This window comes from Mobula hypostoma, chromosome 16 (assembly GCF_963921235.1).
Source record: "Mobula hypostoma chromosome 16, sMobHyp1.1, whole genome shotgun sequence".
NCBI classification, from domain to species: Eukaryota; Metazoa; Chordata; class Chondrichthyes; order Myliobatiformes; family Myliobatidae; genus Mobula; species Mobula hypostoma.
The window spans coordinates 30,743,467-30,760,711 of record NC_086112.1 but is presented as its reverse complement, the minus strand read 5'-3'; the positions used below and the strand labels follow the sequence as shown (position 1 = coordinate 30,760,711).

At 46.3% G+C, this 17,245-nt stretch overlaps 1 protein-coding gene across 6 annotated transcripts in view; it reads right to left on the bottom strand.

The window, feature by feature from the left end:
• Positions 1 to 17,245, bottom strand: part of srfbp1 (serum response factor binding protein 1) — a 244,418-nt gene that overhangs the window by 41,518 nt on the left and 185,655 nt on the right. Inside the window, exon 1 of one of the 6 annotated variants that reach the window (XM_063068707.1) lies at positions 10,025 to 10,759. The exons of the other annotated variants lie outside the window; for them this stretch is intronic. Coding sequence (XP_062924777.1) covers positions 10,025 to 10,159 — 135 coding nt within the window. The 5' untranslated portion in view covers positions 10,160 to 10,759. Of the gene's footprint in view, positions 1 to 10,024; positions 10,760 to 17,245 lie in introns of those variants that run through there. 6 annotated transcript variants of the gene reach the window in all.

Here is a 17,245-nt window from a genome sequence, read left to right as displayed (position 1 = left end):
TCATCCAGGCAATTAGCTTTTTTTCCCTCACTTACAACCTATTATTTCAATATACTGATCACTGACAACATTTGGGAGATTGATAATCCTTTCACATCCCTACTTAGTTAGTTTAGGTCACTGGCAAACTCAAGTGTGTCAACAAAACCAGATCATTCTTCTTCATCTTTGCTCCCTCCAACCAAAGCGATATAGATATATTACTTGATTGCACTAATCATGTGATAGGACCACTAGAAAATGAGGCAGCAGAAATAATAGTGGAGGACAAGGAGATGAACTAAATGAGTATTTTGCATCAGTCTTCATTGTGGAAAGCACTAGCAGTGAGCCAGATGTTGTAGTGTGTGAAGGAATGGAAGTGAGTGCAGTTACTATTACAAGGGAGAAGGTGCTCAGAAAGCTGTAAGACCTAAAAGTACACAGGTCACCCAGAGCAGATGAACTGTATCCTAGGGTTCTTAAAGAGGTAGCGTTAGAGATTGTGGCAGCATTAGCAATGATCTTTCAAAAATCATTGGATTCTGACATACTGCCAGAGTACTAGAAAATTGCCAATGTCACTCCAGTCTTTAAGAAAGGAGGGGGACAGCAGAAAGGAAATTATAAACCAGTTAGCCTGACCTCAGTGGTTGGGAAGATGTTGTAGTCAATTGTTAAAGACGAGGTGATGGAGTACTTGGTGATACAGGACAGATAGGACAAAATCAGTATGATTTCCTTAAGGGAAAATCCTGCCGGACAAACCTGTAGGAATTATTTGAGGAGATTACAAATAGGATAGATTAAAGAGATGCAATGGATGTTATACATTTGGACTTCCACAAGGCCTTTGACAAGGTGTCACCATGAGGCTGCTGACCAAGTTAGGAGCCCATGGTATTACAAGAAAGTTACTAACATGGTTAGAACATTGGCTGATTGGAAGAAGGCAGTGAATAAAAGGATTCTTGTCTGGTTGGCTGCTAGTGACTAGTGGTGTTCCACAGGGGTCGGTGTTGGGACCACTTCTTTTTATGCTGTATATAAATGATTTAGATGATGAAATAGATTGCTTTGTTGCCAAGTTTGCAGATGGTACGAGGATTGATGGAGGGGCAGGTAATGTTGACGAAGCAGATAGGATGCATAAGGACTCAGACAGATTAGGAGAATGGGCGAGAAAGTGGCAAATGAAATATAATGTTGGAAAATGCACAGTTGTGCACTTTGGTAGTAGAAATAAATGTGAGGACTATTTTCTAGACAGGGAGGAAAATAAAAAAAATCTGAGATGCAAAGCGGCTTGGGAGACCTTGTGCAGAACACCTGTTACATACTTCATGGATACCTCGTCTCTGTCTTATAAGGATGATGTAATGGTCTTGCGGAGGTCACATGATGTAATTTTCCCGCCGATGTGAGGTCACGTGATGACCTGTTCTCACCAGGTTTATAAGTGTAGACCCCTGGTGACGCAGTTAGTTTTCAGTTAGATCATCAGTCAGATACTCCGCTACACTGCTTATTAATCTCATGATGCAGTATAGTTTTAAAACGGAGTTTTGCTTTCTATTGTAAGGTACAGAGTGTTGGGCCGGTAGTTTCACCAATCGCTGCCAGGTTTGTTGATGTATCTTTTCAGTAGTATTGGAGAGTGAAGACATTACTAAGATACGGAAGCTGAAGGAGTCGAGTAAAGCTGATATCGTTCGGCGGTTTTGGTGAGGATCGACCATTATTGAACTCTTTCAAGAAAGAGTGATCTGCATATGATAACCTCTGCTAAAAGCAGCAGAAAAGGTTGTGCAGCATCTCGTTTCCAGATGAAAAGGTCAGTGCCTTTAAACTGTTTTATTTCCATCATCGTGAAATCTGCGGACAAGGCAGGTTCCGGCTGGGATCGGCAGTAACGTCGAGTCTTCAAGAAATTCTTTACTTCAGGAAAGTCTCTCCTAATTTGCTGTATAAATATCTTGGACTTTCAAATTTACCATTCTAACAACTGTGTTCTAATTTACCACTTTAAGACTGTATTTGCATTTACCGCTTTAAGAACTAGTACTGAGTTTGGCGGTTTGTTAAATGGCCGCATAGCAGTTTACTTCCGGTTGAGATTTTTCGTTTGTTTATTTTTACTAATATTGAGCAGAGTTTAATAAATGTTTGATTGTTTTTATAAAACTTGACTCATTTCTATATTCATTGTTGCCGGTCACGTGACACACCCCAAAGGTTAACTTGCAGGTTGAGTCAGTGGTGAGGAAGGCAAATGCAATGTTTGCATTCATTTCAAAAGGTCGAGAATACAAGAGTAGGGATGTGATGCTGAGGCTTTATAAGGCACTGGTGAGGCCTCACCTTGAGTATTGTGAACAGTTTTGGGCTTCTCTTCTAAGAAAAGATGTGCTGTCATTGGATAGAGCCCAGTGGAGGTTCACAAGGATGATTCCAGGAATAAAAGGATTATCATACGAGGAACATTTGATGGCTCTGGGTCTGTACTAGCTGGGAGGGGGATCTCATTGAAAAATTTCAAATGTTGAGAGGTCGAGACAGAGCAGATGTGGAAAGTATGTTTCCCGTGGTGGGAGAGTCTAGGACAAGAGGGCACAGCTTCAGGATGGAGGGGTGTTCATTCAAAACAGAGATGTGGAGAAATTTCTTCAGCCAAAGGGTGGTGAATTTGTGGAATTTGTTGCCATGTGCAGCTGTGGAGGCCAGGTTATTGCGTGTATTTAAGTAGGAGACCAAATGGTTCTTTATTGGACATGGCATCAAAGTTACAGGGAGAAAGCCGGGAAATGGGTTTGGAGAGGAGAAAAAAAAAAGGATCAGCCATGATTGAATAGAGGAGCAGACTCGATGGGTCAAATTGCCTAATTCTGCTCCTATGTCTTAAGGTCTCTGGTCTCTCCGGCGTCTTCTTTCCTCATCACCCGCTGAAAAAAACCAAGTCCAAACTTAGTGTTCTCTTCCCCCCAGCCTTCTCTGGAACCTTCTCCCAGTCCCACCATCCTAACTGGATGATACACGTTCCTAAGCATCCCTTATTTTTAACGAGAACACGAACAAACTGAAAGCAGAATAGACTGCTCTTACAGAACAGCTAAAATGAAATACCTACAGCATAGCAGTAAAAATGTGAACTAGACATTACATATACAGAAATTCTTCTTTGAACTGCATGTTTAGGAGATGGAATTTGTTTAATACCATTGTTTATTAAACTTAAATTTATACATCAGCAGCTACTCACATCTGGTATTTAAATTAAATTTAGCTAGGCTTTTTTTTTCATAAGCCAGATGTCAATCTTTAATAATTTTTCCAGCCAATTTCTAGTGTTAATTATTCCTAATAGTATGGCATTTACTATATCCCTTTTAAGATTATGACAGTACAGTAGAACTTCTGGGACCTGTCACTTCCTGAATTTAATTCACATTAGAGTACTAGTAAACTCAGAGAGAGTAAGCTAAATCTTTCAGACATAGGGCTGCTGTCTGGCAAATCATACCCTCCCCTCATCTCTACTCTTCACACCCCACACTTTAAAAACCTATTAAGAGAATCAGAATGATCAATTTTATTGATCCTGAAAGGTCTCAAATGCCAGGAATATGCTTGAAAACAATGGCAATTAGCAAAGCTCTATTCCAGCATGTTTTGCAAGGGTATTTAAATATATATCAATGTTTCTCTAAAATTAAAAACAGCTGTAAATGAATAAATGAAGAAAAAATTACAATTTCTGAAAGTACATGATTTAAACATAAACAAAATCAAAATACATCAAAGTTGCTGGTGAACGCAGCAGGCCAGGCAGCATCTCGAGGAAGAGGTACAGTCGACATTTCGGGCCGAGTCCTGACGAAGGGTCTCGGCCCGAAACGTCGACTATACCTCTTCCTCGAGATGCTGCCTGGCCTGCTGCGTTCACCAGCAACTTTGATGTGTGTTGCTTGAATTTCCAGCGTCGGCAGATTTCCTCGTGTTTGCGAACAAAATCAAAATATTGTAGCGGTGTGCTACACACAGCGCTAGAATAACGACATGTAGTCAGTGAGTTGGAGTTGCGATAAAAGAGATTTATTCAAACTTCGCAGCCTCCTTTAAAGCCTTCCCGTTCCCGCCCTATCTGGGCGGGACTACTGTGGGGAATGCATATTCGCAGACCCTTTTCACGCACGGGATTTTCCCCCTGCTGGCGAAGATGGCCTGGCGCATTTTTTCGGGCCGGCCTCTCTGCCGGCGCGTGCTGTTTCGTGAGCCGGTTCAAGTGTGCTGGAAAGTGGGTCACCACATACCCCCCACCATCCCAGAACCGGCGATACATCCCCCAATGTCCACAGTCTGGATTGGCCTCTGTTTGGGAGGTCTGCCTCTGCGCCGCGGTGCCTGAGCCCGGACCGGCTGCGCAAAGTCCTCATGGGCCAGTTTGAGTCGGTCCACCGTGAAAACCTCCTCTCTCCCCCCAGTGTCCAGCACGAACGTGGACCCGTTGTTCCTGATCACCTTAAACGGCACCTTGTAAGGCCGCTGTAGCGGTGCCCGGTTTCCGCTCCATCATACAAAAAGAAACTTACAATTCTGCAGGTCTTTGGGTACGCAGGTCGGGCTCTGTCCGTGCTGTGAATTGGGTATGGGGGCCAGGTTACCAAGCCTCTCATGTAGTCTGCCCGGGACTGCTGCGGGTTCTTCCTCTTGCCCCCTTGGGGCTGGTATGAACTCTCCTGGGACGACCAGGGGTGCGCCATACACCAACTCGGCTGACGAGGTGTGCAGATCCCCTTTGGGCGCCGTGCGGATTCCGAGCAGGACCCAGGGAAGTTCGTCCACCTGGTTCGGCCCCTCCAGGCAGGCCATGAGGGCCGACTTCAGGTGACAGTGCAAACGCTCCACTAGTCCCTTCGACTGTGGGTGGTAGGCAGTTGTATGGTGTAGCTGTGTTCCTAAAAGGCTGGCCATAGCTGACCACAGGCTGGAGGTGAACTGGGCTCCCCTGTCGGAGGTAATGTGGGCTGGTACCCCGAAGCGTGCTACCCAGGTTGCAACCAGCGCTCGGGCGCAGGAATCGGAGGTGGTGTAGGTGAGCGGGACCGCCTCTGGCCATCTGGTGAACCGGTCTATCATAGTTAGGAGGTACCGCGCTCCTCGCGACACTGGCAGGGGCCCCACGATATCCACATGAATGTGGTTGAACCTCCGGCGGGGGGGTTCGAACCGCTGCAGTGGAGCCTTGGTGTGCCGCTGCACCTTGGCCGTTTGGCACTGCATGCACGTTTTTGGCCCATTCACTGACCTGTTTACGAAGTCCATGCCACACAAACCTGTTGGAGACCAGCCGGACGGTTATCCTGATGGAGGGGTGCGCTAAGTTGTGAATGGAGTTGAAAACTCGCCGCCGCCAGGCTGCCGGGATGACGGGGCGGGGTTGGGTCAGTAGCTACATCACACAGTAGGGTCCTCTCACCTGGGCCTACGGGAGGTCTTAGAGCTGCAAACCGGAGACCGCAGTTCTGTAACTAGGAATCTCATCGTCTGCCTGCTGTGCCTCCACCAGCGTTGCATAGTCCACCCCCTGGGACAGGGCCTGTATGGTAGGTCTGGATAGTGCGTCCGCCACGATGTTGTCCTTTCCCAATACATGCCGGATGTCCGTCGTGTATTCAGAGATGTAGGGCAGATGTCGCTGCTGGCGGTACGACCAGGGGTCGGACACCTTAGTGAACACAAAGGTTTGTGGCCGGTGAACGCGGTGAAGTGCCTACCTTCTAAGAAGGATCTGAAATGCCGGATTGCCAGATATAGTGCCAATAGCTCCCGGTTGAAAGCACTGTATTTGAGTTCAGGTGGTCAGAGGTGTTTGCTGAAGAACGCCAGGGGTTGCCAGCGACCCTCGATGAGTTGTTCCAGCACTCCACCGACTGTTGTATTGAATGCGTCCACCATGAGGGCAGTAGGAACGTCCGTTCCAGGGTGCACTAGCATCGCGGCGTTTGCCAAGGCTTCTTTGGTTTAAACGAAAGTGGCCTTGGCCTCTTCATTCCAGGTAATGTCCTTGCCCTTACCCGACATCAGGGTGAACAGGGGGCGTATGATTCGGGCTGCTGAGGGGAGGAAACGGTGGTAGAAATTCACCATACCCACGAATTCCAGCAGGCCTTTGGTTGTGTTGTGTCAGGGGAAGTGGCGGACCGTGTCTACCCTGGCGGGCAAAGGGGTTGCCCTGTCTTTAGTAATCCTGTGGCCCAGGAAGTCAACGGTGTCGAGTCCGAACTGGCATTTGGTCGGGTTGATTGTAAGGCCGAATTCGCTCAGTCGAGCGTAGAGTTGACGGAGGTAGGACAGATGCTCCTGATGACTACTGCTGGCTATGAGGATGTCGTCCAAAAAGATGAATGCAAAGTCCAGGTCGCGACCCACCGCGTCTATTAGGCACTGGAACGTCTGTGCGGCATTCTTTAGGCCGAATGGCATTCGGAGGAATTTGAAAAGGCCGAACGGGGTGATGAGTGCTGTTTTGGGGATGTCGTCTGGATGTACCGGGATTTGATGGTATCCCCAGATGAGCTCTACCTTGGAAAAAATCCTTGCTGCGAAGTCTTGAATGTGCGGTACGGGATAGCAGTCTGGAGTTGTAGCCTCGTTCAGTCTGCGGTAGTTGCCGCATGGTCTCCAGCCCCGCCGTTGCCTTGGGGACCATGTGCAGGGGGGAAGCCCATGGGCTGTCGGACCATCGTATGATCCCCAATTCCTCCATTTTCTTGAACTCCTCCTTTGCCAGTCAGAGCTTGTCCGGGGGGAGCCTTAGTGCACGGGTGTGGAGGGGTGGTCCCTGGGTCAGGAGGTGGTGCTGTACTCCATGTCTGGGCATGGCTGCCTTAAACTGCAGTGTCAGAACTGATGGGAAATCCGCCAGGACCCTGGTAAATTCGTCGTTGAACAGCGTGATGGAGTCCAGGTGTGGGGCTGGCAACTTGGCTTCACCCAGGGAGAACGTTTGAAAAGTCTTGGCATGGACTAGTCGCTTCCCTTGCAGGTTGACCAGCAGGCTGTGTGCTCACAGAAAATCCGCCCCCAGGAGTGGTTGGGCCACGGCGGCCAGTGTGAAGTCCCACGTGGACCGGCTGGAGCTGAACTGTAGCCGCACCGTGCGGGTGCCGTAGGTTCGTATTGTGCTGCCATTTGCGGCCCTCAGGGTGGGTCCGGGTTCTCTGTTGCGGGTGTTGTAACTCATTGTAGGTAAAACGCTGATCTCTGCTCCGGTGTCCACCAAAAAGTGGCGTCCCGACTGCTTGCCCCAGACATACAGGAGGCTGTACTGATGGCTAGCCGCCGTAGCCATCAGCGGCGGCTGGCCCTGGCATTTCCTGGGAATTTGCAGGGCGGTCTACAGCGGCAGGCCTCTGTGCCCCACCACTGGTGGTAGAAGCACCATTGTTCGTTGGGCTCCTCACTCCCGTCGCCGGGTTTTGTAGGCTCTGCTGCCGGGCCTGGTCTGGTCTGTCGTTGGGCCCGTGGCTTGGTGATCTGTGCGATGGACGCCCCTCTCTCCTTTTTGGCATTCCACAGCACATCTGCTCGGGCTGCCACCTCCCAGGGGTCGCTGAAATCTCGTCGGACAGCAGCAGGCATATGTCCTCGGGCAGTTGCTCTAGGAATGCCTGCTCAAACATGAGGCAGGGTTTGTGTCCTTCAGCCAGGGCCAGAATTTTGTTCATTAATGCCGACGGCGGCCTGTCTCCCAAACCACCCAGGTGCAGTAAGCGGGCAGCTCGCTCGCACCGTGAGAGTCCAAAAGTCCTTATGAGCAGGGCTTTAAATGCTATGTATTTGCTGTCCTCCAGGGGCGACTGTATAAACTCCTCAACTTGTGCAGCTGTCTCCTGGTCGAGGGAGCTCACCACGTAGTAGTAACGAGTGGAATCCGAGGTTATATGCCGCATGTGGAATTGGGCTTCCACTTGTTCAAACCATCGGCGCGGTCGCAGCATCCAGAAGCTTGGCAGTTTTAATGAAACTGCATGAACAGATGCGGCATTGGTCATCTCTGGTTCAAATATTGTTTGGGCCATCGGGGTCACTAATTGTAGCAGTGTGCTACACACAACACTAGAATAATGACACGTAGTCGGTGAGTTGGAGTTGCGATAAAAGAGGTTTATTCAAACTTCGTGGCCTCCTTTAAAGCCTTCCCGTTCCCGCCCTCCCCGGGCGGGACTGCTATGGGGAATGCATATTCGCAGACCCTTTCCGCGCGCAGGATTTTCCCCTGCTGATGAAGATGGCCTGGCGTCCTTTTGGGGGGCCAGCCTCTCTGCCGGCACGCGCTGTTTCGTGAGCCGGTTCGAGTGTGCTGGAAAGTGGGTCACCACAACATTGTCTTTTTTACAGCCCTACAACCTGCGCAACTCTCCATTACTTAAATCCAAATCACGCGTAGTCTCGACACCATTTGGTGTCGAGGTCCTCATCGACGCCGACGATGGACAAACAACAACAATCTGCTATGAAAGCAACTGAGCCTTACTCTTAATAATTTCTCCTTTGGCTCCTCCCACTTCCTCCAAACTAAAGCTGTAGCTATGGGCACCCGTATGGGTCCTAGCTATGCCTGCCTTTTTGTTGGGTTTGTGGAACAATCTATGTTCCGTGCCTATTCTGATATCTGTCCCCCACTTTTCCTTCGCTACATTGACGACTGCATTGGCACTGCTTCCTGCACGCATGCAGAACTCGTTGACTTTATTAACTTTGCCTCCAACTTTCACCCTGCCCTCAAGTTTACCTGGCCCATTTCCGACACCTCCCTCCCCTTTCTAGATCTTTCTGTCTCTGTCTCTGGAGACAGCTTATCCACTGATGTCTACCATAAGCCTACTGACTCTCACAGCTATCTGGACTATTCCTCTTCTCACCCTGTCTCTTGCAAAAACGCCATCCCCTTCTCACAATTCCTCCGTCTCTGCCGCATCTGCTCTCAGGATGAGGCTTTTCATTCTAGGATGAGGGAGATGTCTTCATTTTTTAAAGAAGGGGGCTTCCCTTCCTCCACTATCAACTCTGCTCTTAAACGCATCTCCCCCATTTCACGTACATCTGCTCTCACTCCATCCTCCCGCCACCCCACTAGGAATAGGGTTCTCCTGGTCCTCACCTACCACCCCACCAGCCTCGGGGTCCAACATATTATTCTCCGTAACTTCCACCACCTCCAACGGGATCCCACCACTAAGCACATCTTTCCCTCCCCCCCCCTCTGCATTCCGCAGGGATCGCTCCCTACACAACTCCCTTGTCCATTCGTCCCCCCCCATCCCTCCCCACTGATCTCCCTCCTGGCACTTATCCGTATAAGCGGAACAAGTGCTACACATGCCCTTACACTTCCTCCCTTACCACCATTCAGGGCCCCAAACAGTCCTTCCAACTGAGGCAACACTTCACCTGTGAGTAGACAGGGGTGATATACTGCATCCGGTGCTCCCGATGTGACCTTTTATATATTGGCGAGACCCGACGCAGACTGGGAGACCGCTTTGCTGAACATCTACGCTCTGTCCGCCAGAGAAAGCAGGATCTCCCAGTGGCCACACATCTTAATTCCACATCCCATTCCCATTCTGACATGTCTATCCACGGCCTCCTCTACTGTAAAGATGAAGCCACACTCAGGTTGGAGGAACAACACCTTATATTCCGTCTGGGTAGCCTCCAACCTGATGGCATGAACATCGACTTCTCTAACTTCCGCTAGGCCCCACCTCCCCCTCGTACCCCATCTGTTACTTACTTTTATGCACACATTCTTTCTCTCACTCTCCTTTTTCTCCCTCTGTCCCTCTGACTATACCTCTTGCCCATCCTCTGGGTCCCCCCTCTCCCTTGTCTTTCTTCCCGGACCTCCTGTCCCATGATCCTCTCGTATCCCCTTTTGCCAATCACCTGTCCAGCTCTTGGCTCCATCCCTCCCCCTCCTGTCTTCTCCTATCATTTTGGATCTCCCCCTCCCCCTCCAACTTTCAAATCCCTTACTCACTCTTCCTTCAGTTAGTCCTGATGAAGGGTCTCGGCCTGAAACGTCGACTGCACCTCTTCCTAGAGATGCTGCCTGGCCTGCTGCGTTCACCAGCAACTTTGATGTGTGTTGCCTGAGCTGTTTTCTACCTGTCATAGAATCCAAAATCCACTTCCCCAATGAGGGGTTAATTTTGGTCACTGCTTCTGGGCTTCACGGAGAGTTCAGTCAAGAAGACTTTGATTGATATGATAAGAGTGACTGTGACTACGCATGTGGAAAAGTCCCAGACTTGCATCTAAGTAGGCAGATGCCGTCAATTATGTTCAGCTGTCATTTCTGCACTGAAGCTGGTAAGCAACAAGTAGGCATCATAAACCCCTTGTGAAGACATAGTATATTAACACAGTACAGTAAATCAATGTTACTTGTTAATCTCACAAAAGAGTTAAAAAATATCACAGATTGTGCAGTTCAATACATAACTAATTACCTTACCAGAACTGTTAATAGAGGGACTAAAGTTCAAAAATCTGAAGCTAGTTTGTTTTTACATGGAAAACAAATAGTTGGACTCACCCTGTCAGGTGTGATTGATGTCAGAGCACACTGCATTCTATTATCAAAATGGGAATTCAAGAATTTCACAACATTCCAGCTTATTCTTTGGCTTTCCATTGCAAATATTTTTTAAAACCACTTAACTAGAAACCATCTGTATAGCTTCCATTAAGAAACACACAGTCATAATCTAAACAGAACAAATTTCCACATTAGTATGCTTTCACCTTTTTAGGAGTGCTGTTTATCAAGTGCTTATAAAGTGTTTTTTTTGTTAAATAAGGTTAATATTGAAACTTCACAGAATGAACTTTACATTTTTAAAGTTGAAGTCATTTAGTACATTCCTGGAAATACGTAATTTTTTATATAAGTAACTGTATTCTTTAAACAGTTATCATAATTATTAAGCAGCAAATATTTAATTTAGGTAGACAATTTTGGTGCAGTGCTAGAAAGGGGAACTTTTCTAGAATGTCATGATCTCTATTATTTTCCTAAAAACTCTCATGTACCTGTGGCATTTTTCACCATTAAGTCAATTTGCTAGAAACAGGCACGGTGACAACATTATTAAGTGCTGTTGACAAAGCAGCAAAGACTTACTTTCTCCTGATCTTTAAAAAAGAATCAGCCTGAAGACTAGTGTAAGTTAAAAAACACAACACTGTCTGAGAAATATATAAAACAAATTGGAAGAACTAGCAAAACCTATGAGCAGGTGTAGACATTGTCCTTAAAGCAGATTTCACTATTCAATTAAATCATGGTTGATTATAACAACTCTAATAAAACAATTAAGTATTAGATAGAATAAAGTTGCATTGTACATATGAGGTATACATACAGTGGTATGCAAAAGTTTAGGCACCCCGGTCAAAATTTCTGTTACTGTGAATAGCTAAGGGAATAAAAGATGACCTGATTTCCAAAAAGCATAAAGATAAAGATGACACATTTCTTTAATATTTTTAACAAGATTACTTTTTTATTTCCATCTTTTACAGTTACAAAATAAGAAAAAAGGAAAAGGGCCCGAAGCAAAAGTTTGGGCACCCTGCATGGTCAGTACTTAGTAACACCCCCTTTGGCAAGCATCATAGCTTGTAAACGCTTTCTATAGCCAGCTAAGAGTCTTTCAATTTTTGTTTGGGGGATTTTCACCCATTCTTCTTTGCAAAAGGCTTCTAGTTCTATGAGATTCTTGGGCCGTCTTGCATGCACTGCTCTTCTGAGGTCTATCGACAGATTTTTGATGATGTTTAGGTTGGGGGACTGTGAGGGCCATGGCAAAACCTTTAGCTTGCGCCTCTTGAGGTAGTCCATTGTGAATTTTGAGGTGTGTTTAGGATCATTATCCTGTTGTAAAAGTCATCCTCTTTTCATCTTCAGCTTTTTTTGGTGTGATGTTTGCTTCCAGAATTTGCTGGTATTTAATTGAATTCATTCTTCCCTCTACCAGTGAAATGTTCCCTGTGCCACTGGCTGCAACGCAAGCCCAAAGCATGATCGATCCACCCCCGTGCTTAACAGTTGGAGAGGAGTTCTTTTCATGAAATTCTGCACCTTTTTTTCTCCAAACAAACCTTTGCTCATTGTGGTCAAAAAGTTCTATTTTAACTTCATCAGTCCACAGGACTGGTTTCCAAAATGCATCAGGCTTGTTTAGATCTTCCTTTGCAAACTTCTGACACTGAATTTTGTGGTGAGGATGCAGGAAAGGTTTTCTTCTGATGACTCTTCCATGGAAGTCACATTTGTGCAGGTGTTGTTGCACAGTAGAACAGTGTACCACCACTCCAGAGTCTGCTAAATCTTCCTGAAGGTCTTTTACAGTCAAACGGGGGTTTTGATTTGCCTTTCTAGCAATCTTACAAGCAGTTCTCTCAGAAAGTTTTCTTAGTCTTCCAGACCTCAACTTGACCTCCACCGTTCCGGTTAACTGCCATTTCTTAATTACATTACAAACTGAGGAAACGGCTACCTGAAAACACTTTGCTATCTTCTTATAGCCTTCTCCTGCTTTGTGGGCATCATTTATTTTAATTTTCAGAGTGCTAGGCAGCTGCTTAGAGGAGCCCATGGCTGCTGATTGCTGGGACAAGGTAAGAGGAGTCAGGGTACTTATAAAGCATTGAAATTTGCATCACCTGGCCTTTCCTAATGATGACTGTGAACAAGCCATAGCCCTAGCAAATTAAGGTCTGAGACCTTGGTAAAAGTTATCTGACAGCTCAAATCTCTTGGGGTGCCCAAACTTTTGCATGGTGCTCCTTTCCTTTTTTCCCCACTCTAAAATTTTACCAAATAAAAATAATACACCAATCTTGCTTAAAATGTTGAAAAGAATGTTTCATCTTTAACTTTATGACTTTTGGAGATCAATTCATCTTCTACTCACTTAATTATTCACAGTAACAGAAATTTTGACCAGGGATGCCCAAACTTTTGCATGCCACTGTATATTTTTCTGGATGGTAATAGAAAGAGAGAAGAATGTATTTTTTTATACTCAAAAATTTTCCTCACAGTCACATTAAAAACTCAGCTTCTTTTTTTTACATTATTTTAACATTTTCAAATGAGGCCAATCCAGGGGTTAAAGAACTGCATGTGTGTGGGTGAGAGAGAGGAAAGAGCCTTGTTTTTTGCTGTTGTTGTTTTGTTGTTGATTGTTTACTGCCAGGCATTGTGGGTAAGCTATGTTGATGTCAGAATATGTGGCAAAACTTGTGGCCAATGTACATATGATAAATAAACTTGAATGTTGAAATTATCTATAACTACTGATACTGATGACATCTTAAATAAAAGACACAAGCAAATATACATTAATGGTTATAGTAGATCATCCACTCTTCACTGTCATTTCTTTGAGGGATTCCTGCAGTGTGAAAAATGCTCCTTCTGAAGCAACAATATTTTAGAAGGTCAGCTGAGTTGTCCCAATATCCCAGCCCAAGGCAATATTTATCACTTAATCAGCATGCTAGAGTGGGGACGTTTCATTCAAGGAGTCCCAGAACACATTGACACTTACTATTTCAAACAGTTAGTAGCAAAATCTGAATCAATATAGGAGTTTCTGCTTTCTCTCCTTGTATCAATGAAGCTTTTAAATTGTTTTATCACCATGGCATTCCACCCTGAAAGATTATTTGAAAAATTCCCAGGTGTTTTTTGGTTCCAGCCTCTATTTGACAGCATAGTGATGTCAACTGTATCCCACCAAAATGCAAAGCTTCCACTCACTACTTTACATTTAATCTGGCATCTAACTTTCAATTTTACCTGTCTGCCTATTTCCTCTTAAGCTTTATTAAAGCTTCTCCTCATGATTTACTACATCGGCAAACTATGATTTTATGGTCTATATATACACACACAAAATCAATGATGCTGATACTTAAGCTGAAGTACAGCATTCCTGTCTGAAAAACAACTGCCCACCACATCTCTGCTTTCCCCTCAGCCAATTTCAGGAAGCTTGAAGATTGTGGCTATTTCCACAATTCCATTTTAGCAATCTAGGACATATCCAATTTCGACCAGTTGCAAATCCAGTATTGAGGAAAAGAAAAGCTTGCACTTAGTCAACACCTTTCAGTCTCAGATTGTCTCACAGTACTTTCTTGTTGACAAACCGTATCACTAACAGCAATGTGAGTGTTATCAAATATCCTTTTTCAGTAATGTTGGCTCAATGATACTGTCATGGATGCCCGGGATAACTAACACTATGGATAAATATTTTTAAAACAGCACCAATGAATGCATTAAAAAGCAAACAGCACGAGCCACTGTTTAGCAAATCATTTGAAAGACAGAACTTCCAAATGCGAAACATTCCGTTAATAATGCACTGAATTTTAAGCTTACACTTATGTTCAGTTTGTTAGAATGAGATTGAAACCAACAAATTTCGAACCTACGAACGGGCAAAAAATCTTGTTGCATTTACAATTACATCTTAACATGGGTTAATATTAGGTCACTAACCTGCAGATAGTGTTAAAATGACGATCAAGAAATTACTTTGCATCAGTTATTTTCCCTTTCAAGATATGGAATTTTGGAAAATAGGTGAATTACAACGTATCTGATGGGTAGGAAAGAAAGCTGTAGAATTCTAGAAATTATATTCATAGCTATACAGAATGCAAATGTGTATCAAAGCACTGGAGAATGGCCAACATGAAACCAATTTTAAAAAGGAAAAGAGAGGTAAACTGGGTAACTATAGCAACACGCATCAAAGTTGCTGGTGAACGCAGCAGGCCAGGCAGCATCTCTAGGAAGAGGTACAGTCGACGTTTCAGGCCGAGACCCTTCGTCAGGACTAACTGAAGGAAGAGTTAGTAAGAGATTTGAAAGTGGGAGGGGGAGGGGGAGATCCAAAATGATAGGAGAAGACAGGAGGGGGAGGGATGGAGCCAAGAGCTGGACAGGTGATTGGCAAAGGGGATATGAGAGGATCATTGGACAGGAGGTCCGGGGAGAAAGACAGGGAGGGGGGGAAACCAGAGGATGGGCAAGGGGTATAGTCAGAGGGACAGAGGGAGAAAAAGGAGAGTGAGAGAAAGAATGTGTGTATAAAAATAAATAACGGATGGGGTACGAGGGGGGAGTTGGGTCATTAGCGGACGTTATTGAAGTCGATGTTCATGCCATCAGGTTGGAGGCTACCCAGACGGAATATAAGGTGTTGTTCCTCCAACCTGAGTGTGGCTTCATCTTTACAGTAGAGGAGGCCGTGGATAGACATGTCAGAATGGGAATGGGATGTGGAATTGAAATGTGTGGCCACTGGGAGATCCTGCTTTCTTTGGCGGACAGAGCGTAGGTGTTCAGCAAAGCGGTCTCCCAGTTTGTGTCGGTCTCGCCAATATATAGAAGGCCACATCGGGAGCACCGGACACAGTATATCACCCCAGCCGACTCACAGGTGAAGTGTAGCCTCACCTGGAAGGACTGTTTGGGGCCCTGAATGGTGGTAAGGGAGGAAGTGTAAGGGCATGTGTAGCACTTGTTCTGCTTACAAGGATAAGTGCCAGGAGGGAGATCAGTGGAGAGGGATGGGGGGATGAATGGACAAGGGAGTCGCGTAGGGAGCGATCCCTGCGGAAAGCGGGGGGGGGGGAGGGAAAGATGTACTTAGTGGTGGGATGCCGTTGGAGGTGGCGGAAGTTATGGAGAATAATATGTTGGACCCGGAGGCTGGTGGGGTGGTAGGTGAGGACCAGGGAACCCTATTCCTATTGGGGTGGCGAGAGGATGGCGTGAGAGCAGATGTACATGAAATGGGGGAGATGCGTTTGAGAGCAGAGTTGATAGTGGAGGAAGGGAAGCCCCTTTCTTTAAAAAAGGAAGACATCTCCCTTGTCCTGGAATGAAAAGCCTCATCCTGAGAGCAGATACGGCGGAGACGGAGGAATTGCGAGAAGGGGATGGCATTTTTGCAAGAGACGGGGTGAGAAGAGGAATAGTCGAGATAGCTGTGAGAGTCAGTAGGCTTATAGTAGACATCAGTGGATAAGCTGTCTCCAGAGCCAGAGACAGAAAGATCTAGAAAGGGGAGGGAGGTGTCAGAATTGGACCAGGTAAACTTGAGGGCAGGATGAAAGTTGGAGGCAAAGTTAATAAAGTCAACGAGCTCAGCATGCGTGCAGGAAGCAGAGCCAATGCAGTCGTCAATGTAGCAAAGGAAAAGTGTGGGACAGATACCAGAATAGGCATGGAACACAGAATGTCCCACAAAGCCAACAAAAAGGCAGGCATAGCTAGGACCCATACGGGTGCCCATAGCTACACCTTTAGTTTGGAGGAAGTGGGAGGAGCCAAAGGAGAAATTATTAAGAGTAAGGACTAATTCCATTTGTCCCCCCCCCCATCCCTCCCCACTGATCTCCTCCTGGCACTTATCCTTGTAAGTAGAACAAGTGCTACACATGCCCTTACACTTCCTCCCTTACCACCATTCAGGGCCCCAAACAGTCCTTCCAGGTGAGGCGACACTTCACCTGTGAGTCGGCTAGGGTGATATACTGCGTCCGGTGCTCCTGATGTGGCCTTCTATATATTGGCGAGACCCAACGCAGACTGGGAGACCGCTTTGCTGAACACCCACGCTCTGTCTGCCAGAGAAAGCAGGATCTCCCAGTGGCCACACATTTTAATTCCACATCCCATTCCCATTCGGACATGTCTATCCACGGCCTCCTCTACTGTAAAGATGAAGCCACACTCAGGTTGGAGGAACAACACCTTATATTCCATCTGGGTAGCCTCCAACCTGATGGCATGAACATCGACTTCTCTAACCTCCGCTAATGCCCCACCTCCCCCTCGTACCCCATCTGTTATTTATTTTTATACACACATTCTTTCTCTCACTCTCCTTTTTCTCCCTCTGTCCCTCTTACTATACCCCTTGCCCATCCTCTGGTCCCCCCCCCACTGTCTTTCTCCCTGGACCTCCTGCCCCATGATCCTCTCACATCCCCTTTGCCAATCACCTGTCCAGCTCTTGGCTCCATCCCTCCCCCTCCTGTCTTCTCCTATCATTTTGGATCTCCCCCTCCCCCTCCCACTTTCAAATCTCTTACTAACTCTTCCTTCAGTTAGTCCTGACGAAGGGTCTCGGCCTGAAACGTCGACTGTACCTCCTCCTAGAGATGCTGC